General features: G+C 42.0%; 1 protein-coding gene across 4 annotated transcripts in view; it reads left to right on the top strand.

Moving 5' to 3' along the window:
* The window catches only part of KCNJ2 (potassium inwardly rectifying channel subfamily J member 2), a 255701-nt gene that overhangs the window by 6002 nt on the left and 225296 nt on the right, over positions 1-24403 (top strand). For 3 of the 4 annotated variants that reach the window (XM_036339284.1, XM_036339283.1, XM_036339282.1), the window contains one exon: positions 2-5230. The exons of the other annotated variant lie outside the window; for it this stretch is intronic. In XM_036339284.1, the coding sequence (XP_036195177.1) occupies positions 2-1346 (1345 nt within the window). In that variant the 3' untranslated portion in view covers positions 1347-5230. Of the gene's footprint in view, position 1; positions 5231-24403 lie in introns of those variants that run through there. 4 annotated transcript variants of the gene reach the window in all.

Here is a 24403-nt window from a genome sequence, read left to right as displayed (position 1 = left end):
GGTTTTTGCAAAAACTCAGACTGTTTTCCAAAGCAGAAGCACTGGAGTCCACAGCAGAAGCGATGGGCAGTGTGCGGACCAACCGCTACAGCATTGTGTCTTCGGAAGAAGACGGCATGAAGCTGGCCACCATGGCGGTTGCAAATGGCTTTGGGAACGGGAAGAGCAAGGTCCACACCCGGCAGCAGTGCAGGAGCCGCTTCGTGAAGAAGGACGGGCACTGCAACGTTCAGTTCATCAACGTGGGGGAGAAGGGACAACGGTACCTCGCGGACATCTTCACCACGTGCGTGGACATCCGCTGGCGGTGGATGCTGGTTATCTTCTGCCTGGCCTTCGTGCTCTCGTGGCTGTTTTTCGGCTGCGTGTTTTGGTTGATAGCTCTGCTCCATGGGGATCTGGATGCAACGAAGGAGAGCAAAGCTTGTGTGTCGGAGGTGAAGAGTTTCACGGCCGCCTTCCTCTTCTCCATTGAGACCCAGACCACCATAGGCTATGGTTTCCGGTGCGTCACCGACGAGTGCCCGATCGCTGTGTTCATGGTGGTATTCCAGTCCATCGTGGGCTGCATCATCGATGCCTTTATCATTGGCGCAGTCATGGCCAAGATGGCCAAACCCAAGAAGAGAAACGAGACTCTTGTCTTCAGTCACAACGCCGTGATCGCCATGAGAGATGGGAAGCTGTGTCTGATGTGGCGAGTGGGCAATCTTCGGAAGAGCCACCTGGTGGAGGCTCATGTTCGAGCCCAGCTCCTCAAATCCAGAATTACTTCGGAAGGGGAGTACATCCCCCTGGATCAAATAGATATCAACGTTGGGTTTGACAGTGGGATTGACCGTATATTCCTGGTGTCCCCGATCACCATAGTCCATGAAATTGATGAAGACAGTCCTTTCTATGACTTGAGTAAGCAGGACATTGACAATGCAGACTTTGAGATTGTCGTGATCCTGGAAGGCATGGTGGAGGCCACGGCCATGACCACCCAGTGCCGGAGCTCGTATCTGGCCAACGAAATCCTCTGGGGCCACCGCTATGAGCCTGTCCTCTTTGAGGAAAAACATTACTACAAAGTGGACTATTCAAGGTTCCACAAGACTTACGAAGTACCCAACACACCCCTTTGCAGCGCCAGAGACTTAGCAGAAAAGAAATATATCCTCTCCAATGCAAATTCATTTTGCTATGAAAATGAAGTTGCCCTCACGAGCAAAGAGGAAGATGACAGTGACAATGGTGTTCCAGAAAGCACGAGTACGGACACACCCCCTGACCTAGACCTTCACAACCAGGCAAGCGTACCTCTAGAGCCCAGGCCCTTACGGCGAGAATCAGAGATATGACTGACCGATTCCTTCTCCGGAATAGTTATGTTCAAACACAGTCTGTTGGTCAAAGGCCCCAAACAGTGATTCAGACAACAGTACTGGCGAAGAGGTGGGTCAAGGCAAGTGGCCACCAGAGACTGAGGCTAGCCTGATGGTTCCAGAGGCAGACTCTCAGCTCAGAGATGGACGGAACACACTCAACACGCCTCCCCGTGACCCGACGGCACAGAGACATGTTGTAGAATAAGTTATGGGGTGTTTCTGTGTTGTGTTTTTATAAGACTTGAACTTGCAGGCAAGCCTTGGTTGGGTATTTGACTTATCCAGAATGCTTCTCTTTAGGGAACAAGAATGTTTTTAATGGCATAACAAAGGCAAGACTCTCTGCCTTAATCTCGAAAAGCTGCTAACTACATGAACACAAATTGTATTTTTGTTGCAGTGTAGTTTTTCTATAGTGTAATTTAAAAGTCAGTATTGAACTTGGTTGAAAGCTCATGATATGCGCTTCAAAGTGCCAAAACAAGAGCCTGATTTTTTGAGGCCAGTAATTTGTTTGCTAGAATTGATTTTTTTTTCTCTCTCTCTCTCTCCTCTGGTTACATAAGGGCATTATGTAACGCTAGCCAAATGGTAGCCCCCGGGTTGGTATTTTATTTTTTTTCTTCATGATGTTAATGGGTTATCTCAAATTTTAAGTCCGACTACCTAAAATGAATACCAAAGATAATGCACATTTTTGCACAGTGGAGCTTATACTAAAAAGGAAGGGAAGCTCCAGAGCTGCCTTGAAATCAACGGACAATGACTTTGAACCTCAGCGAGAACTTGAACTGCCCTCTAGAAAAATAGGACATCGTACACATAGAGTCTAGGGAGTGTAGTGCTTTTAAAATGTTGTTCTTTTGTGTGAGTTTTGTATTAAAGGAAGAAGAAGAAAAGGAAAGGGAAGTTCTCACATAGGACACACACACACACACACACACACGGACACACACACTAAACATCTTTTCTCTCCTGTGAGGTAGTGCTGGCCAGGCTAATGCATAAGGTGAGAGATGGTGCCATGCTCTGAGGCTGCTCCAGGTTTCCCCTGTTTGCACATTCCAAGATTGATTCCATAAAATAAGACCTTGGTTGAAGGTAGTAGGCATTCTCAAAACTGAGCCGCCCAACATGGAAGGCCAATTAAATTAAACCCTTGCGGTTAAATTCCCCTCCCTGACTCCCAGGATGGTTCCAGATGGGCTTTGCCCCACCAGCAGCCCCCTGCATGGTCCCTCCTGACCAGTCTGTGTGGAGTGAGTCCCGCAGCATCTGAGAGGGCTGCGAAGGCCGAGGCCAACGTGTGGATGAGCCTCTGCGGATGTAGCACATCAGCTCAAGTATCCAAGAGGGAGCGGAACATGGCTTTATATTAACGGTAGAGGGTAGGGATGAAAATGTTTCAGTATTTTAGGGCCACCAAGAGCCATACAAAATAGAACATGGTCACAAGCAAGGGAGATAATTGTCTAAAGCAGTGGTTCTCAACCTTCTGGCCCTTTAAATACAGTTCCTCATGTTGTGACCCAACCATAAAATTATTTTCATTGCTACTTCATAACTGTAATGTTGCTACTGTTATGAATTGTAATGTAAATATCTGATATGCAGGATGGTCTTAGGCGACCCCTGTGAAAGGGTCGTTCGACCGCCAAAGGGGTCACGACCCACAGGTTGAGAACCACACTCATGCTTGAGTGTGAGCTGATTCTTGTTCCCGGTGGAACTGTAGGACACATGGTTTCCCAGAAGCCTCTCCTGCCTGGCTGCCTGACTTGCTACCCACAATCCCCCCTCACTCTAGCTAAGTAATGGAACTCTTTTTATTTTTTGTCTGAAGTACCCTGTCTGTGAATTCTGGGGTTACTGACTTTTCTTTTTAATTGGAGTCTCAAAACCAACTCTCTTATGGTGTTATATCCCTGTATGCCATTAAAAAGAAGCTTGTTCTAGAATCCTGTATTTGTGAATTGATGTTTGTGACAGTCTGTGGGTTTTGAGCAGCCATATCTGAATGCAGTGCCTGCAATGAGGTCACCAGACCTGCTGTTGTCAGCCTTCAGAGTCCTTGGGTTTGAAAACGGTGGTGTTATTTTCATGGGAACCGAGAGAGAAGTGGATGCTGTTTTGAAATCCAAATTGAAAGGCAGGTTTGGGAAGTTGACTAGAGAGTTGGAGGAACTGGGACTGCGTGGACAAGAGAATCAACCAAAGAGGCAACCGTTTGGCCGTGGACAGAGAGGGTACCGAGGGCTTCCGCTGCTGCTATTTTGATATTTTTGCAAAGGAAAATAATCAAACCAAAGAGTATTCAGTCATATGTACATTAAATGAAGATACAGTGGAGAGTGGGGCTGACCTCCGAGAAGGTTCCCCCCCAACACACAGAGCTGCCACTTAAAGAAAGACTTAAGGTATTTGCAAAGAGGGTGGGCAAGGGGGCAGGAACGAGGGAGGGACATCTTTCAACTTCTTTCTGAAATAGAGAAAAAAAAAATAACATTTCTGGTGCACAGGTTTGTTTGTTGTTTGTTTTTTTCAAGAAAATTTTGCAGAAGCTATGTTTTTAAAAGTGTACATTTTATAAAGTTTATCAGATATTTTCATATTTAAAGCCAAATGTAAATAGAAGTCTGTAAAGGGAAAAATATTGCCATAGAAAGTCTGATTTCAGTGCAGCAATTTCTGAGAGCTAGTACCTATATGCTACCGGTTAGCATGGTTTTAGCAAGTATCTACCAGCCTTATAAGGTTTGTATTGCTACGTTCTTCGGTTATTTATTTCAGCATGGGCTGCCCATTTGAAAGCTTTTTTCTAGTTATTAGTATTTTAACAGTTACAAGCTTTAAGTGGCATTTTATTTTATTGTATTTTATTTTATTTTATTTTATTTTATTTTTGGTCAAGAGCCAAGACACAGGTAATGCACCACATTGTTTTGCTGCATTTTACCTTCAAAACATTTGTCCTTACTGCCCGGGTCTCCTTCATTCATGCACACATGTCACTAGAATGCAGGTGGAAGAGACTCTGTGAACGTCCGGGGTCTATTCTTGGACGCGTGTTGCTTCTTTATTGTAAGCGAACCCTCGTTGAATTCACGTAGGACTTACTCCCTTTTAAAGAAGTCATTGCCCCTGTCTGGCTGGGCATCATATTTTTGGAAGGAGGCATAGATTCTCAGTTATCCTATTTTTAAATAAAATGTAGACAAAGTGAATCTATTTTGATTATGGAGAAAGGCATAGTTTTCTACCCCTCTAAGCATATACTTGAATCAGACATTTCAAAGATGTCACATTATAGCACTGTAGTCCTTTCCAAATTCCTGGAGAAAGTTTTCACCTTAAAAAAAATTCTCCCAAGGCGTTATTTCTCCCTTTGCTTCCTTTCTTCCCTACAAACTCCCATCCCAAACCTTGATGTTTATTTCATGAGCTGTACCCAACCCTCCCTCCCCCGCCCCAAATTGTGTTACCCTTGAAAATAACAAATGTCAGTTCATATTGTATGATAAGCCCCTTGGTAAAGGCAAGAAACGTGTCCTGACTAGTAGAGTGGGTTCTTTTTCACTCTGTGTACTAACGTTAAGGTGGGGAAACAAGTGTTGCATTCCCATCCCCTCACTCCCAACTAGAATCTCTTTTCTAGTGACATTGGGTTCAGCTCTGCCCTCCGGCGAGTTGCACAAGCCGGGCCTCAGACAATCATGATAGTTCCTATTTTCCCGTTTGCCGTCCTTTTGTACCTAAAGTCTTCCTATTGTACTGCACAAACCATGGATTGTACATATTTTTATATATTATGTCTTATTTTATTATTTCTAAATAAAAACGTAAATGTTGAACACAAATCCGTGCGAGATCTTTGGGCTTCCTCCATGTACAACCATTGAGCCATAAAGCGTAAGTTCGCACACAATGGGGCAGAAACCCTGATGCTTTGCATGAATGGAGCCATAGAAATTGCCTGAACAGGCAGGTGCGTGGGGTGGCAGATTAGTCTAATCCAACTTAGAGGAAGTCAAGCTCATATTTTGTTTTTGGACCGAATGACCTAGGTAGAGAGAGGCTAGAAAAGACAGAGGAGAAACAAGCAAACAACAAAAAACCCACAAAGTATAATAAGGTTTAGATTTTGATATTTTTGTTGAGTGATCATAGTCCCTTTTCTTGGAGCCTAGGCTCTGTGCGGGGTTCTTCCTTATATGTTATCTCATTCTCAAAGAGCAAATCAGGACATTATTATTGCCGTGTTAGACATCAGGCATAGGCAAATGTGTCTCGTAAAGGGCCAGATAGTAAAAGTTTCTGGTTTGCAGACCAGGCCTTCCTTGTCTAACCTCTACAACTCCTCCCTCTCAGTGTGAAAACAGCTACAAATAATAGGAAAACAATGGTGTGGCTGGGCTTCAATGAAGCTTTACTTATAGCTACAGGGGGTGAGCCAAATTTGGCCTGTGGCCTCTAATTCATCAGAACTCTGCTGTAGATAAGAAGCTGAGGCCTGATGGTAAAGGGGATGGTATTAGAATGCAGATTTTATCTGTGAAATAACCTCATCCATGATTAGCATATCTTAAGACCCCAGAGACTTCTTTTTCAAAATAGTTCAGATGGAGGTTCCTAGTGACCCAATGATTTGAGCCACTGTACCAGGGTTATTATGATGCATTTTATTAATTTTTTTAAAAAAATTTTGGAAGTGAGAGGGAGAGAAAGAAACATCAATGATGAGAGAGAATCCTTGATTGGCTACCTCCTGCATACCCCACATGGGATTGAGTCTACAACCCGGTCATATGCCCTGACCAGGAATTGAACCACAACCTCCTGGTTCATAGATCAACACCCAACCACTGAGCCATGCCGGCCAGGCTAGAATGACTTTTTCAAAAGGTACATATGTGCAAGGGAACACCTGCAAGATGCATCTACAGTAAGACAAAGACATTACATGGTTCAGGAATAGGGCGACCGACTGGTCTACCTGGGACAGACGTTTTCCAGGATGCAGAATTTGAAGTGCAAAAATTGGGGGCATTCCTGGCAAACTAGGATGAGTCCATCATCTGCTTTGGAAACTAGGAGAAGCAGAATAGTTGAGGGCAGGGAGGGAGGGGCAGTTAAGAAGAAAGTGGAAGGGGAGGAGTTGGAGGAAGGTGAGGCCGATTGGCACAGGAGTGTTGCTAACTAGTAAGAATAATAATGATGGATAATTACACATAAGTGGCTCTCTCCAAATAAGTGAAGTTTGTTGCCTCCAGGCATTGATTGTATTGGAGGAATGGTTTTCTAAAATATACAGTTCTCTGCCTTATTTAGAAGATGGTCTGTGTTCTTTAGCATTTCCTTGTGTGGCACACAAACTCTTCCTAGTAGGATGTGCTTTTAAAAGTTTTTCCATTAAGCCCCCTATTGCTGTTTAGTCCAAGGCCAGAAGTCCCCAAGCACCATTTAGGTTTCTGAGTCTGATCTGTTATGTGGAGGAAATCATATCATTCACCATAAGGGTTATGTAAATAGTACATCAGAGCCAGGCAGGCCAAAAACATGCAGGTAACACACAAAAGACATGGCTTAGATGCAGAGGTTTTATGGTGCCTGTACTCATTTTCAGAAATCTTTTTTATTTCAGTTTGAGATTATATTCTGAGAGACTAAGCTGTTAAGAGGTTCAATGTCTAAAAAAAATAAATAAAAATCTATTGAATTTGACCAAAAATTTATTGAGGAACTATTCTATGGTTAGTGTTGGTTATTCAAAAATTTTGATCTGGAATTTCACAATTTGGAAAATGGGCAGTACAGTTGTATGTTCATTTTGTCTTACAATTGAGAAAAACAACTGGATTTTAGATATAAAAAAGTATCTATAACAATAACGACCAACTAAGGAATATTTATGGGGAATGAGGCACTGTACAAAGACATACTTCTTGCCTTCCCTGTATCACTTAAATATTCTTTCAAGGATGTCACCATGGACTCAAATACTTTCGTAATGTCTTGTTGGGAATGGGTTAAGTTGGTTTGGTAAAAACTCTGCTACCCTGGAAGCTGCTGTTTCATTTCTTTGTTAAATGACCCCTCAGACCCTAGACTCTGCTTCTGCGATTAAGTCTGTGACATCATCTTTGCTTCGTCACCTCCCTAATCCTGTCACAGGATCCGAAAGACATCTCTGTGGCAAGTGTCTGGGTTTGATCCTGTACAAGGAACAAATGAATCAAGTTTCACACAGGATAGTTTTATTTGGCTTTTGTGTTTCTAATTCTTGCTAATATACTTCTACATCTGAAGTCCCTGTTAAGCAACTTTTTATTTGGTCCTGCAAACAAAGAGAGGGTTCACTAAATAGACCATATATATATATATATATATATATATATATATATATATGCTTTTATATATATATAAAAGCTAAGCAACTGTTCAACCATTCGACTGGTAGCTATGACACGCACTGACCACCAGAGGGAAGACACTCAACACACAGGCATGGAAACATGGAACAGACTGATGAACCTCAGAAGGAAGCATGGAGCGGGGAGGGCGGGAAGAGATTAACCAAACATCTTATATGCAAACTAGAGGCCTGGTGCATGGATTTGTGCACCGGTGAGGTCCCTCAGCCTGGCCGAAACCGGCAGTTTGACATCCCCTGAGGAGCCCCAGATTGCAAGAGGGTACAGGCCAGGCTGAGGGACCCCATTGGTGCACAAATCTGTGCACCGGGCCTCTAGTTTACCAATAAAGTTCCAAGGCAAGTGTGTACACAGCCCTAACAAAGCACTCTTGACAAAGGCACTCTCAGAGAGCAGACACTCATTCAAAAGCATGGGAAAGTGGAATCAACCTGCCAGAGGGGTTCGTAGGGGCTGTGGGAATCTTCCTGGTGGCCATGAGGCCCATAAAGCAGTCCTCCCTGACGCTTCCAGGATCAGCTAGGAGTTGTAGCCCCATCACTCAGGCACACTGAGTCAATGAGGCAGTTGCAGAAGATGCCTTGGAGTTGCCATGGGAACAGAGGGAAGCATCAGAGTACCTCTCTTGCACACTCCTTAATTTAATCTGAGTGACTTTATTCAAGAACCAAAAATAAAAAGTGCACAGGGATGTAATTATATAAAAAGCCATGTTCGATGATAATAAATACAGTGTGTACTTTTGCTCAGTCTGCAGCTCGCTTGCGTCTTCCTTCTAAAACGTTTGAACTATCCAAGCAGGAGTCTTCATTTAAAGTTCAATTGAAGGGAGGCCCAGATTTGCCAAGAGAAAGGCGTGAGGCTTTCTCTCGAATCTCCAACTTTGCCTGGCTCATTCTCACCATCTCAATGCTCAGCCTGTTCAAACCAGGTCCATTTCTAGTGTATGTTCACATTGGGCCATCTGGTGCTGCTTCCTGAGTCCACTGGTCTAACCTTCTATAGGTTAGGATTCATTTGTAGGGTAATAAAAAACGCAGTGCACAGGAGAATGCCAAAAAAAGCTATTAGTGGAGAAGGCTAACAAAATTCTTCTCCTTTTTTTAAAAAAAAAAAAATCCTGTTGCTACTTGCAGTCAACACCTCCTTTCCCAATGGGGAGGTGGGGGAGGGAGGAACAGCATGTCAGGAGTGGAGCCCTTGCAGTAGCACGGGGTCCAGAATTGGGAGTGGGCTCCTGCCCTTCACACCCTCCGAGGGCCTGAGGGGTTACATGTGCTGGAAGGAACAGTTACCTCGAGCTCCCAGCATCCTTTAGTGAAGCAAGGCTATCCTGACCCCGCAGTTTGGAATGATTCTAAAAGTGCTGAGGTTACTATTTCCAGCTGGTGATTTGCATGCAGTTGTATGCGATGTAGGATTTACTTAGAAAGGAAGATGCAAAGGTGCCAGGCGCATCTGGTGAGGCAGAATACAGTCCTGTGTGTTGTCTGGGAATACGCCCTGTTCATTCTCTTGATTTGGAGAGCCCTGGGTCCCCCTCCGCATTTTACATCCTGGGAGCCCCCCTCCGCCACGGCCCCGCCCTAGAGGCTTTCTGCAAGGCAAGTAAGTCCTTTCTAGGGATAAAATCGGAAAGGGATTTTTCCCCTTTTGGAGAGCCAGCAGCCTGCAGGTCAAAAGCATGCCGTTTGTAAAACTACCCTGGCCGTGTTGTTGAAATGCCCACTGAAACAGCTGCATGCTTGCAAAGAAATGGAACTGAAGGACTTCCTTGTGTCTAAGGTTGGAAATTTTTACTCTCCTGAATTTAGAATTTCCAGCCCTTTCTACCTAGTGGTATGTAAGCAGCCACTCAGAGGAGTTTATGACTCTGTTCATTTTAGGGGCACAGTTATTATGTAAAATTTTTTAAAAAATCGGTGCATGTATAAAGCTGCTCATGTCTAACAAGGAGGGTCTTGCTAATAACCACATGGCCATTTGTTATGCTTCATATCTTAATGGGTTTCGGGAGGGAAAGAGAGTGAATTAGTGGGAGAGGTGAGAGAAAGTGATCCCCACAGAAATCTGAGCTGCGAGAACAGTTAGATGTTTCCTGGGGAGGGTGGGCTGAGAACCCTCCTCAATTTCCCATGTACAGCTTTCACTAAAGCCAATGCTGCTCACTACTGGAGTTTCCGATGATTTTGGAAAAACTCAAAGGGAATTTGAATTCTTCTTGTGGGTTAATGTGGGAGGGGAAAAAAAAAACCTCAACAACAACAACAAAAAAAAAACCCCAAACTAAAACAAACCCAAATACAAACCATCTGAACCTAGAGCCACACAGGCATTTAACACTGTGCTTGAGGAATGTCCCCTCGGTGGTTATCACCATTCGGTACAAAGGTCTAGAAATTCTAGATTCACGAAAGCAAAACTTCCAACCTAGACACTCAAGGAAGTTCTTCAGTTCCTTTTTTTTGCAGGGCAGGGGGCGGTTCTGGGGGGGAAGATTGTAGCTGGTTTTAGTAGGTACCTAAACAACATCGCCAATCCAGTTTTAGAAATGGCACTAGCTGATCTGTCCACACTCTTTTACCTACAGGCTGCCAGCTCTTCTTTTCTAGAATTACATCCTGTCTTCTAAAGGCCCCACATAGCTCTGCTTTGAGGCTTCCTGTCCTTGGTTTCATCCTCTAGCTCCCAGAGGAAAATCATACTGTTCCATTTTTAAGACCGTGGGGTCTTCCAAGTGCTCTGTATGCCTGAACCCTCTCCAGGTCCCTGCCTACCTCCCAGCCCAGCCTCCTGGCTCATTGACAGTCCTTTTGTTAAATCTTCGGTAGCAGAACTTTTGAAAAATTATATATATATATATATATATATATATATATATATATATGTGAAATTTAGCATGCAAGTTTTCCCTAAAGAAATCTGCAATTCTGTGACATTCGCAAAGGAACTCCTGTAGGTTTTGTGCACGGATTTAATGTTTCCCAATCTTTTCATTTCCATGAAGATGCATTTAGCCCTGCTTAGTGAAATAGTACTTGTAACTAGAGTCATCTTCTTCCAGGGAAACGGCGGCAAAAAGTTGCCTTTCACAAGTTATTGAAGACTTTTGAGCCTTGGTTTGCTCACTGGAAAATAAGAGTAAAAACAGAATTTTGTGAGATTTGAAATGAGATAGTTTTTGTAATAATGCTCCATAAATTATACATACTAATATATATACATATGTGTGTGTGTGTATATATATATATATATATATTAGTTTTATACTTGTAATAGCAATTTTTCATCTTCTAATATAGACAGTCTTTACTGCCAATCAAAACCTTTAAATCCACCCAAGAAAGAGAAGAGCGGTGTTCCCATTTAGGAAACGCTCCCCGAGCTTCAAGCCCCTGGAATGATGACAGAGATTCAAAGGTACGATTTTCAAAGTTTGCAGTGGAGTGAGGGAGAATGAGAACAACAATCACAGCCGTCTAATTTTAGATTTCTATATTTGTGCCCTGGCCTTGGCAATCAAGCCCAAAGGTCTCCAATACCGTGTCCGTGCGAGAGGTGGGAGCACCGTTCCCCACCTGGCTGAGCCAATCCGGAGCCTCGCCTGCTATGTACAGGGTTCAGTGTCAAAGGTTTCTTGTTGTTTTGTCTTGTTTTGTCTTGTTTTGTTTTGTTTTGTTTTGTTTTGTTTTGTTTTGTCCTGGAGTTTATACGGTTGGCATTTAGGCACCTGGACCCTGGCACTGCAGGAAGGAAAGGCGTTGTTCTTGGCAGAATGCTTGCTGGCCTATCAGATTACAGATGGATTTCCTTCATCTTGGGGCATTGGCCTCTGTTCAGGGGACAAGAGGGGTAGGATTGCACAGCTTGTCTGGACACGCTGGTCGTTTCTTATTCTCCCTCTTTCCCAGAAAAGAGTATGGCCTCCTGGCATCCCTTCTGGCAGGGCCGGTGCCCAAACAAGAAACACATTAGGTGCCCGATGCATAAGGCTGGGCAAGATGGCTTCATTGACCCCAAACCTAACTCGGGCTCCCGGGAGCGTCCAGCCAAGAGAGCATGGCCTCGCTGTCATCTCCCAGGGAGTGGAGGTGTTTCCATGGGGTGGATTGCGTAAGAAAGCCTCCTCCACCTCATCTCGTTGTCCAAAGTGACTTCCCCTCATTGGATTTCATGGAAATCTCTCTCTACCGCTTCCGTACCGATAGCATTTCTCACTGTTTTCATCACCTCATTTGCGGCCAAATCTTTGCCAAAATTTTCATGTCACTGAAATCTTTCTTCAAAATGGACTAAAATGAGCTGTGTATTTTCCTTTGACTTTTTTTTTTTTGAAAGAAAGCACTGTTCCTGACAATTGTGGGAGGCTTGTTTTGTACACACACACACACACACACACACACACACACACACACACACACACACACAAACTCACACACACACACAAACTCACACACACAAACTCACACACACATACAAACTCACACACACACACACACACACACACACACACACACACACAACTTGTATATACATGTGTAAAACTAAATGCATCCCCTATGATTCCCAGAGTCACTTGTAAGGAGTCTTTTTTTTTTTTTATATTGGTGGAGTCAAAGGGGAAGTTCAACCCAGAAACTGTACACACACCACATAATTTTAGGCTTTGAGCCTGAATTATTAATTGTCCATTATATGTGTTATGGTCACAGGGAAGGAAATAATAATAATAGGGGGGTTGTGGATAATTCCCATTTTTTTCTTTATAAGAAAAAAATGCCATAGATTTTGGATAGGTATCATTGTCATTAAAAATATTTCTAAGTAGTTTGTAATAACCCAAAAGTTATCAAAAAGAGTCTTAAAGTTGAATATTTGCTTTATTTTTTGCATTGTTTTGTTTTTGTGGGATGAATCTGTCTTTTGTGTTTAATTTCTAATTTTATTGAACTGTAGTCAGAAAATATGGAATGTGTTATTTTCTTTAAAACATAATGGCCACTTTTTGTAAATATGCCAAGTCTATTTGAAATGAAAGTATATTGGCTTGCCCTTTATTAGGTACAAATTCTATGCATTTAAATGCTTGCTGTTCATATAATTCCAATAGTCAATATGCTTAAATACTTTTTATCTGTTTAACATCTTAACCACTGAGATAAATGTGTGTGTCTCTACCATAATGGTGAACTAGTCCATTTCTACTTGTATTTCCTAATGGCACTTTCTTCCTGTATTTCTCAATGCTATATTGTTAAGTGCCTATGTTAATGATTATTAAATCTCATTGGAGCATTTATACAACTTTATCAAAAAATTAACCCTCCTTTTGCTTTTTGCCTTGAATTATTATGTCAAACATTAACATAGCTATGATGCCCTAGTTTTTAAATAATTTTCCCAGTACATCTCTCCCCCCCTTTATTTTCTAGCTTTCTTTGTAATTTTTTCCCTGATTTTTATACCGATTTTTTGATAACTTTTCTATTTCCCTGGCCCCTTCTCTCTTTCTTTCCTCTTCTTTATTTTTGATTTTTCTTTTTCTTCTTTTGGCATATAAATATATATATTCTTTTTCATTTTAGTATTTAAACAAACCATTCTGAAAATGCCAATAGTTTATTTGCATTTATATCTATTTTTCAATAAGACAAAAATATGCTTTCATCTCTCGCTACCTTATAGTACTTGATAAAAATCAGAGCTGAATGAATTTTAGTGTGTTTTTATGTGAACTGTGATGCAAATTCAGTGGGCTCTCTCAATTAAGACAAAACAGACACTATAGTGATTTAAGTAGAATAAAATATTTTTACTACATCGACAGAGGAACCTGGATTAAGTTGTAAATTCCAGGAACTAGGTCAGGTTGTTAATTTGATGTTGAGCACTGCTGCCTTTTGCAGTCTGGGTTTGGGACCCCACAGTTTACCTTTCAGCCAACACTGCATGAGGATCAAGGACCAGTCTGCACTTACACAGATCCTCTGAGTTACTCTGATGCACGGGACATTGAAACTTCTACACTGGACCAAACATAGACAGATGGGCCCCCATCTCAGAGCTTCTAAGTCAGTGAGCTTGGGGAGGGACCCCAGAATTTGTATGTGTAACATGTTCCCATGGAATACCGACCCAGGGACCCCACACGAGGAACACATCTAGTGCAATAAATTCTGAACAAGAGCTCTGGGTACGTGACTGCAACAGACGAGGTCTATCATCTTGTGAAAGACATGCACCCTTCCACAATCCCCGGTGTTTTCAAGTAAAGGGGCTGAGGAAGGAGGGCCAGAGAGTTTCAAAGGTCCAGCAAACTCTAATTTACTTTTCATTTTCTCTCTCTAAAAAGGCTGTGGCTTATTTGCTATCACATTTGAAAAACAGATTGATTCACGTTATTGCATTTATCAGTGACTTTGAGATAATTACATAAAAATTATCATTTTTAGTATTTATATGCCAGTAAAAATTTCATGCAAAGAGATACAATGGATTTGTTAGAGGCAAAAAACAAAAATAAAAGCAACACACACACACACACACACACACACACACACACACACACACAGAAAGAATGAGGAAAGTAAAGTTCACACAGAATAGAGAGTGGCTTACATAAGTCATGCCATAGATATTTATATATTTAAATAATGGGCCTAAACTTTAAAAAAAAATTAACAGGTAAATTAAAGAAAACAGAGAAAGTAAAATAAATGGTTTAAGAAGTGCATTAAGCGTTGTGGCGATCCTTCTATGCAGGGAATCTGGTTGGAAGAGAGAGAAGACTTCGGTAACAGGGAGCTTTTAGGAATAACCTTAAATGCAGGATATGATTTGAATAGGTAGACGTGGGAGGAGGACATCCCAAGTAGAGGGCCACTGCAAGCACACATACAGATCCCTAAATACCTAGCCTTATCTGGCTGACCACATATGAACCTTTATTGTCATGGTCGAGGACAGTGATTTTGTCCCCAGAAACCATTAACAATGCCCGCAGACATCTTTGGTTTTCACAGCTTGGAGTGGGTGGGTAGCTAATGGGTAGTAGACAGAGATGCTGCTGAACATTCTATATGCACAGGGCAGCCCCCCCCCCCAACAAATAATTATTCAGTGCAGTATGTCAATAGGACCACCATTGAGAAGCCCTGATCTAAAGTGTAGTTACTTTGAGACATTCATGGAGAGTAAATTTGGAAGTAGCTTGAATATTTTAAATGATTTCATTTGAAATAGAAGTTTATGAGCAACCATCGAAGTTTTCTGAGAAAGAGCATGATGCCGCCGTAGCGCCTTTGAGAAAGATGAAGTGTCAAACACACAGTGTTGATTGGAGGAGGAAGAGATGAAGGCAGGAGCTAGGTCAGTGATGGCGAACCTATGACACGCGTGTCAGAGGTGACACACGAACTCATTTTTTTGGTTGATTTTTCTTTGTTAAATGGCATTTAAATATATAAAATAAATATCAAAAATATAAGTCTTTGTTTTACTATGGTTGCAAATATCAAAAAAAATTTCTATATGTGACACGGCACCAGAGTTAAGTTAGGGTTTTTTTAAAATGCTGACATGCCAAGCTCTAATGGTTCACCATCACTGAGCTAGGTGGACTAGTTAAGAGCCTAGAGCAATATTTCAGGTGAGAGGTAATAAGTGCTTGAACTTGAGAATGGAAAGTCAGTGATCAATTCCAGAGACACTGCAGAGGAGGAATATACATGACTTAGCAACTGTTTGAACCACGGGAGGGGAAAAGGTGGCTGGAAGAGTTGAAGATTGTTCACAACATGGCTGGATTAAGAAACCTGAGTCAGGAGAGAGGACTGTGAGAAGAGGAAGGAGTATACATCGGTTTGAAGGCTTGGGCAGGACATTTACAGCTGCACACATCAAGTAGGCTGCTAGAAGGCAGATAGATTGAAAGTAACACTTCTGTCTGCATTCCTAAACCCGTCCAGTGGAATGGAATCCAAGTTCCACCCTCCCCTACAACAATGCAATCTTTTCACTCGCAGGTGGGAGCGGGCACGGGTTTGGCCCTCCAGCAATTCAACTAGAGAGGCCAGTTCATTCAGTCTCATCCCAGCCATGCATTATTTGAGTTCACTAATGTTTAATAGGAGGGCCGGGGAGGAATGGTGTTTGTTGACTATACAACGTGTCTGCTTCTGTGGACATCTTCCATGACTCCAGGCTTGTGAATTTGCAAGTCACATTTGTTTTCTGGGCATGAGTTCACATTTATGTAAACTACCTTCACATGCTGCTACAAATCCACGCACGTCGACTGCTCAGCACATCCCAACATGTACATTTGAGAGGTGTCCATGAATTACATTCTTTGTTCTAATCCTGCATTGACTCATTCCCATGCATTTGCCATCACTCCTGCTGCAACTTGACCCAAGGTGCAATGTTAACCTTGTTATATATGTCTGACTTTCCAGTGGGTAGAGAGGCTGTCCCTCCTCCTCCGATGGCATAAGGAGACATAGAGGAGGCCAGGAATTAATGACTGCCCACAGCTGATGAATACAGCAGCCAGAAACAGGCATCTTGATATAGTCATTAGATGCAACTATGGTTTGATTCCTTCTGATTTATGTGAGGCACATTTACTCAGGATTTCCTTATGTTTCCAGCTCCACAGAACCATGCAATGCTAGAATCCCAATCATCTATACTAATAAAAGGGTGATATGCTAATTAGAGCAGATGTCTTCCGGATGTCCTTCTGGACAAAGCCGCAGTGGCTGCCTGAGGCTCAGGCAAGCCACGGATGGCGGCTGCCGCTGTGAGGGCCAAGGCTCAGGCAGCTGCGGCGGCCGGGCCGGCAGTGGCAGCAGCAGAGGTGTGATGGGGGCATTGCCTTCCCCTAACAGCCCAGTCACCTCCCACAGAGGGAGGCCAGAGGTAGCAGCAGTGAGGGGGTAATGGGGGCAGTACCTTCCCCTGATCGGCAGGTCACCTCCCACAGAGGGAGGCCAGACTGCGACTTAAGCCCTCAGTAGGACATCCCCTGAGGGCTCCCGGACTGTGAGAGGGGGCAGGCCGGGCTGAGGGACGCCCCCTCCAGTGTATGAATTCTCATGCACCGGGCCTCTAGTATATATATATATTTTGCCATGCAATTTGAGTTTATGATACGAGTAGATAGACATAATAGAAGGCAATTAAATTCTGGTCAGATGCAAAATGTCTTTCTATGAGATTTCTGCTAACTGATTTGTCAAGGTGCTATACCAGTTGTAGAAGTACATATATTCCATGAATTTTATTGACTCAGCTGGATTTGGTACCTAAGGTCCTTAAGGTGCTTGTTTTCATGTCCAACAGTCAAACTTACCCAGGAGGATGAACACCAACCTGGGTGATCCACTGTGACTGTCTTTATGGCAAGTCTCACCCAGGAGAGGGAAAGGACAAGGGGAAGGTATTTCCTTCTGGTCTACCACCTCCCCCAGGCCACGAAAGAGCCACTTCCAGCCAGACCAGGTGGTCAGTGCCACTGATCTGCCATCCTTGGGACAGACACTTCTTCTGATGGACTCATCCATCCCTCACTGAACCAGGAAGCTGAGAAACCTACATCTTACAAGCCACATGTCTGCCTCATGGGTGGGAAAATCTATCTGCTGGACACCTTTGCCTGTCTGCCTGCCCATCATTGCCTTTCCTGCCACTTCCATTTCCTGTACAAACTACATTATTCACCTTCCCAGAGGTTTAGAGTAATCATCACGCATGTTTTTAGGGAGGGCCGAAATATCATGATAGATATTAGTTAGATAATGAAAAGCTTTTTCAACCTTAGAAAATACGGATTCTTAAAAAGCTATGGAAGGGACTGAGATTCCTTCTCTAAAAGGATTAAGATGGCGAAATGCAGTTTTTTATTTAATCATCGGAACTTGCAGGCCAACGAACTGGTCCCTGGAGCTCTGGAAGGGCCTTCCAGAAAGGTCTGCATAACAAATTAGTTCTTTAGGGGCTATAAAAGGAGAAAGAAAATATCTAGAAATAAATTCTTCTTTCTTTCATATAAGACCCAGTCAGTCACATCCTCCTTTCTCTTATTGTACCAATCGGGAAGGGAACATCTATTAGGAAATGTCACCTTCTAACTCTGAAGTTCAGCAGCAATGTGATAGCAATGATTACTTCTGTAGATGGCATTATTTAGGATCCATAATGTGTAAAAACGTTTCCCTAAGAAATTTAAAGTAATTCTAGCCTGGCTTGTGTAGCTCGGTGGTTAAGCATTGACCCAGGAACCAAGAGGTTGCCGGTTCGATTCCCAGTCAGGGCACGTGCTTGGGTTGAGGGCTCAATCCCCAGTTAGAGGGTGTGCAGGAGGCAGCTCACCAGTGATATTCCTCTTTCATCAATGTTTCTATCTCTCTATCCCTCTCCCTTCCTCTCTCTCTAAAAATCAATAAAAACGTAGTTTTTTAAAAAGTAATTCTTAAATGCCCTGTATCAATCCGGCAACTATAGGAAAGCAAATCCTTTGGGTCATTAATTGAGGCCCCGTGAGTAAGGACCATACCTCCGTTAATTAAGCCAAATAAATCTAAGCCGTTTGGTGTGTCACAACTCACAGTATCTCAGGATATAGATATGTGTTAACTAAATAACCTTCATCTCCTATGTTTACCAGACAATGACTTGGTGTAACTAACTCAAGATAAATATTTTTAATGGCAAGAAAAATGAGTCCTCAAGGCCACCAAGCCGGCTTTTGGCAATCTTGTTAACTTTAGGTCTTCCTTTTAAAGAATGACAGGAAAGCTTAAATTGTTCAGGATAATTCTGGACAACCTTTGAAACTTATGAAAACTTTTATAAAAAAAAAACACACACAAAACACCGCTTTTGAAAAGGGCTACCATGATCTTGGAAAAGTTCAGTCAATAACATGTTTCTGAATTTTAGGGAGTTCTGACATTTTCTCTTTCTAAAGTAGTAACATCCCTGAGAAGTGAACCATTTTGGCATTTTTATAAAATCATCTTAAATACTAAATAAACAGTACGTCAGAGTAAAGATAAAGCTCTTTTCTGGAAATTGCAATTTGGAGTTATGTATGTGCTATGTCAAACTCTAATAGGTACTTGAGTCTCAGTGATGTTGAAGTCTGAAAGGAAATCATGAAAAAGGCATCAGGAGTCATTGTGTTCATGGGTATTCATAGACTGCTTCACCTTTATTTTTCAGACTATTTCTACAACAATAAAAATGTCAGGTTACCTCTCAGATTCATGTAGGTGTAAACAAAACAAAACAAAAAATACTTTTACTGAGTTGTCTTGTAATTGGAATGAGATTACCAGCCCACTTTAGTCAAATAATATTTTTAACATATAGCAACAAACACACAAAAAATAAAAGAAACTTTTCTCTATGCCTCACACTATTAGGAACACTTGACACCCAATATGATCTCATTTAATCATCAACAGAACCTTTGAAGTAGGTAGTAGCACTCTCCTTTTCACATAAAGAAACCGAACCAAAGAGATTTTAAGAAACTTGCTCAAAATTATGTTATTACTGGGTGAACTGGGATTTTAACCCAGGCTTTTTGAGTGAAATCAATACTAATAGTTATTCTTACTATACAGGGCCACTATCTGTGTGATATATTGAATGGGTGAAGTGATATTTCCTTATCTGAGATTTAGTTGGATTGATATGATCCATATTTATTCACTTGCAGTGTGTTGCAAAACACTAACCTTATTGTTTTCTCTGTCCACAAGGCTTCGGTGAAAAAATTCTGTGTTGCCTACCTTGTATGTTAACTCTTACTTCCCATAAGTGCATGTACCTGGTGTCAAATTCTAGCCACAACTTATAGTATGAATTATACAACTGCCAGTCATTTGTTTCAATAAACAGGGCACAGTGAGTATAGGACAACTCTTCAGAGGTCAATTTAAAGATATCTGGGAATGAATGAATTATACAATATCACACAACCCAAGCAAAAGAAATTTTTTAAAAAATATATTTTATTGATTTTTTGCAGAGAGGAAGGGAGAGGGATAGAGAGTTAGAAACATCGACGAGAGAGAAACATCGATCAGCTGTATCCTGCACACCCCCGACTGGGGATGTGCCCGCAACCAAGGTACATGCCCTTGACCAGAATCGAACCTGGGACCCTTGAGTCTGCAGGCTGACGCTCTATCCACTGAGCCAAACCGGTTAGGGTGCAAAAGAAATCTTCAAACACTGACTAAGTAGATGCCAAATGTGTGACGACTCCAATATACAGTGTATCATCTGTTTTTATGAAGTTAGTGTTGATCAAGGGAAAAATAACTGCTGTCTAGATCACCGAAAGGCTAATCCTGTTAGAAACTGTGTAATTAGTTATTTGGTTCACATTTTTATTTTTAGTTTAAATGACTTACTTTTCCTTACAGTTTGAACAAAATCCAAACTTAACTTTTGTCTCTGGCTTTCTATTCTTCCATTCACTTGTCAATGTCAGAGATTCACAGACTGTGGGTCAGCTTTGGGCACTGGTTAAGGCAAACACTGTAAGTTGAGAACTTTGCAAAAGGGTTTCTCGCCAACCACATTCCTGATGGTGGGAGGAGCTCCCTGCAAGGGACCAGGGGGCACAGACAAGGTGCTCTAACCAGCGGTGCCCTTAGCAGGTCACCAGGTCCTCATCAGGGGAGAGTCTAATGCTTGCCTGTCAGCCTGTGTTCAGGGAGTGGTTCTCATCTGGGGCAGTACCAGCCTCCATGGGGCAGTGGGAATATGTGTGGGTATTTGGAGATTTCACAATGTTATAGGATATTTCTACTTATTTGTAATATTTAATACCAAGGAGTCCAGGATGTTGCATCCACTCTTGCAGTGTGCTGTGAGCTTGCAAATGAAAAAGTGTCCTGTTCAATTTGCATTTCCATGCATTTAAAAATATTATTCTACACTACACACATTTGCATGTGTACCTACATACATATCTCTATAATATATAAATTATATATATGTATGCAGAACGAAAGCAATATCCATCTCAAGATGTTACTATACGTAAACACAGAAAATGACTCATGCACTCAACAGGGATTAACCTGGTCTCTCTCTGAATGTTGATTCTCAAATCATTCCCCAAAAGTGCAACTCTTGGGAACAGAATTGCATGTCCCCATCACACCCAACTTCTGTTGACTAATTAGAACAACACGAGGTATCTAAGAATCATAACCTGCTTGTTATTTTTGTTAACCTCAAGGTTTAACGATTCGCCCTGGAAGAAGCCATTGTCAGAAGGCTACTCTGGGGAGGTAGTAAATCTGTGAGTGCGCCCACGCGCAATGCCTCTTCTTTAGGGAAGGATGCTTTTTAAAGAAAGATTTTTGTGGGTGGTTCTTTTTTTTCTGACATTGTGTTTATGTTGGGCTCCGCCTCCACATTCTCTCCTTTGGCTGCATTTTCAGAAAGCCAATGCACAAGAAGATATGTTCTTTTCTTTGTCCTATACAGAGTGGAACCTCTCCTCACTTATACACACTGTCATAAACAGATGCTATAGGAACTCAGAGTCTTACTTTGGGTGGTAACTTGTCTTTCCTAACTTCATGCAGACCCGAAGGAAATTACATCCTAAGAAAATGGAAGATTGTGACACATTGGTGAAAAATCCTCTCAAAGGATGTATTACCTAGGAGCTGTATTGCACAGGTGAAGTACTGTGGGGCCTTACTTTTTAAAACAATTTTTTTTTTTTATTGATTTGAGAGAGAGGGGGAAGGAGAGGGAGAGAAAGACAGAGAAATATTGATTGTTTGCCTCCATTTCACTCCCCAAACATGGATAGAGCTCACAACCTGGGCGTGTGCCCTGACTGGAAACGAACCAGTGACCTTTCAGTTCCCTGGACATCACTCAACCAACTGAGCCACACTGGCCAGGGCTGGGCCTTTCTTGAATGACCTTCATGGGTGCCTGGGCTAGAGGTTCTGGCTTTGTATTCTCCCCAGCCAAAGTTTATAACATCGAAGGAAAAAAAAAGTTTTATAAGAAATACTTTCCTGAGAGTATAAGTTATAAATTGGGAGGGGGGAAGAAAATTTTTAATGTGGGCCAAACTCTTGCTTCTTGTCAGAATAACTGTTGTAGCAATTGCACACTCTGTGTGTTGCCCAATTCTGTGGCAGGCTCCAACGGTAAAAAAAAAAAAAAAAAAAAAAAAAAAAAAGTCTTAGGTCATTGGTACTTAATTTAACATGAATTTCAAATTATTACTTTATTTGTGAAACATAAAAGTAAAAATGCGTGTTTGTATGTCTAGCAGTATCTACATTACCAAGTGCTTTATTTCTTAGAGGGGGGATTTTTCCCTAAGTCTAATATGAGCATATTCTCACCAGAGACAAATTCTCTATTAGATATATCATAGTTTTTTTAAAAATAAATTTTTATTGATTTTTATAGAGGAAGGGAGAGGGAAAGAGAGACAGAAACAACAATGATAAGAGACAATCAGGGATCAGCTGCCTCCTGCACACCCACTACTAGGGATCGAGCCTGCAACCTGGGCATGTGCCCCTGACCAGAATTGAACCCAGGACCCTTCAGTCCGAAGGCTGACGCTCCATCCACTGAGACACACCAGCTGGGGCTCATAGTATTTTTTAAGACTTTAGTTTTTTTTTTTAGAGTAATGTTACGTTAGTAGCAAAATTGAGAGGTAGGTACAGAATTTTCCTGTACACACCCTGTCCTCATACTTACCTACCCTCCCCCATTACCCCCCCCGCCCCCCACCAGAGTTACATTTGTTAGAATTGATTAACCTACAATGACACATTATATTGACTCAAAGTCCACAATGTACATGAGGGTCACTCTTGGTGTTGTGTATTCTATGAGTGTCACAGTATTTTACTGCTTGTACTCTGAGGCAGAGATTGAGTGCACGGGATTCCCACAGAGTCAGAAGCCTCTCAAACATCTACCAGGTCCCATAATTGAAGTTATGACAGAAATCAGAATTTCTACTTCATTTGTCAAACTCTGTTTTAACCTGCTTTCATATTCAATCACACTTCCTGGTTTTAATCTCAGACTGGAAGTGCCAGAAAGTAGCAAGAAAGGCCAGCTCCAGCCCTATGGAAACAAGAAGTTCTTAAAGGTTCATGAAAACAGAAAGCCCTATTGTGAAATGTCTAATCCGGTTGCACAAATTTAACAGTTTTTAATTCACATTTCTCCACGTAGTCTCCTGTGTCGGGGGGAAAAAAACCCCAAACATGATCCATGCTTTTTATTTAATTTAAAGAAGAGAAGTAAAGAGAGGAGTTAGCAGCACCTTGGAACACCCACCCAAGGGTGACTGAGAACATCCATGTCCTGAGAACATCCAGACCTGTATTCTGCCACGGCCTGTGTCCCACTCACTGCTCCCAGGATGTGGCTCCCAACAATGTGGCTCACGTGGCCTATTTCTGAAACAGTAGATAAAGGACAGTATGTTTATATGAACAGATTAGAATATCAACGCTTTCCCTTGGGGCATAGAGATCATTTTTACTGTATCTGATAACCCATAGAAGTAATCATTGCTACCACGGTGTCTAATTTGGTAGCAAACAGACCTTTCTTGAACTCTGAGCATAAGTGGCTCTTTATTGAAATAAAAATATTAAGTCAACATCTTGTTTTGCCGATGGGGAAGTTAACTTAAAAGAAAGTGAAAGAGCCATTTTTTCGGGGTCAAGTGTTTTCAATATAAATCAGAATCTTCACTTTTTACCCTCTCACTCAACCCAAACCAGGTCCTGTGAGTGGAAAAGACCAGCGTACCAGCGCTCTGGAACTTCCCTCTTTCTTCCCCAGTTTGCTGTCCTCCTCCGGCATATTCTGTTTGCAGTCTAATTACTGTGGCATTTTGGGCAGGGCTTTGTGTTCCATATCCTCTAGAAATCTCAAGCTCTACTGACTAAAATCCCGAAAAGGTTTGAAGTTTTTCAAAAGTTAACAGGATGAGATATTGGCTTCATCTATACACATAAAACCAGCTTGCTTGAATTAAAAAAAGTCGTCTCCCTAGTAGCTAGGACCATAAACACAATTTTTCACTTTGAAAAACTTGGTTGTGTAGATAGTGTGCTATTATCTAGCCACTTATGTTCCAGTTCACTCTTCATTAGATAGCATCAGCATTGCTGGTTTATCTGATGCCGTGGCCTCTTTTACCCTTTAAAACCACAGGGCCTGGCTTCTAAGAAGAGTTAGAGGGCAAAGCTGTAATGAAGGTACCTATTCCGTCTCTTTCACGTTGCCTCTTACAGAACAACAGTCATTTAGGGAATGACTTCACCAGTCTTCAACTCTATAGTTTGGCACCTCAGCACAATTCAGGCGACCTCACAATTCTTCACATAAGCAAAAAGAGAATGTGGATCCGAATTAGAGCTATAATTAAACTATCAAATACAGTATATCCATGTGCATATGTGTATGTGTGTGGAGGTGGGTGGGTGGATGTGGGTGTATGTGCATGTGTGAAATCCTTCCAGAACTATGCCAAAACGTTTATGGTGCTCATCTCTGGGTGATGGGCTT

The sequence above is a fragment of the Myotis myotis genome, unplaced genomic scaffold (genome assembly GCF_014108235.1).
Source record: "Myotis myotis isolate mMyoMyo1 unplaced genomic scaffold, mMyoMyo1.p scaffold_m19_p_17, whole genome shotgun sequence".
Classification (NCBI taxonomy): Eukaryota; Metazoa; Chordata; class Mammalia; order Chiroptera; family Vespertilionidae; genus Myotis; species Myotis myotis.
This window is presented reverse-complemented; position numbering and strand designations above follow the sequence as displayed.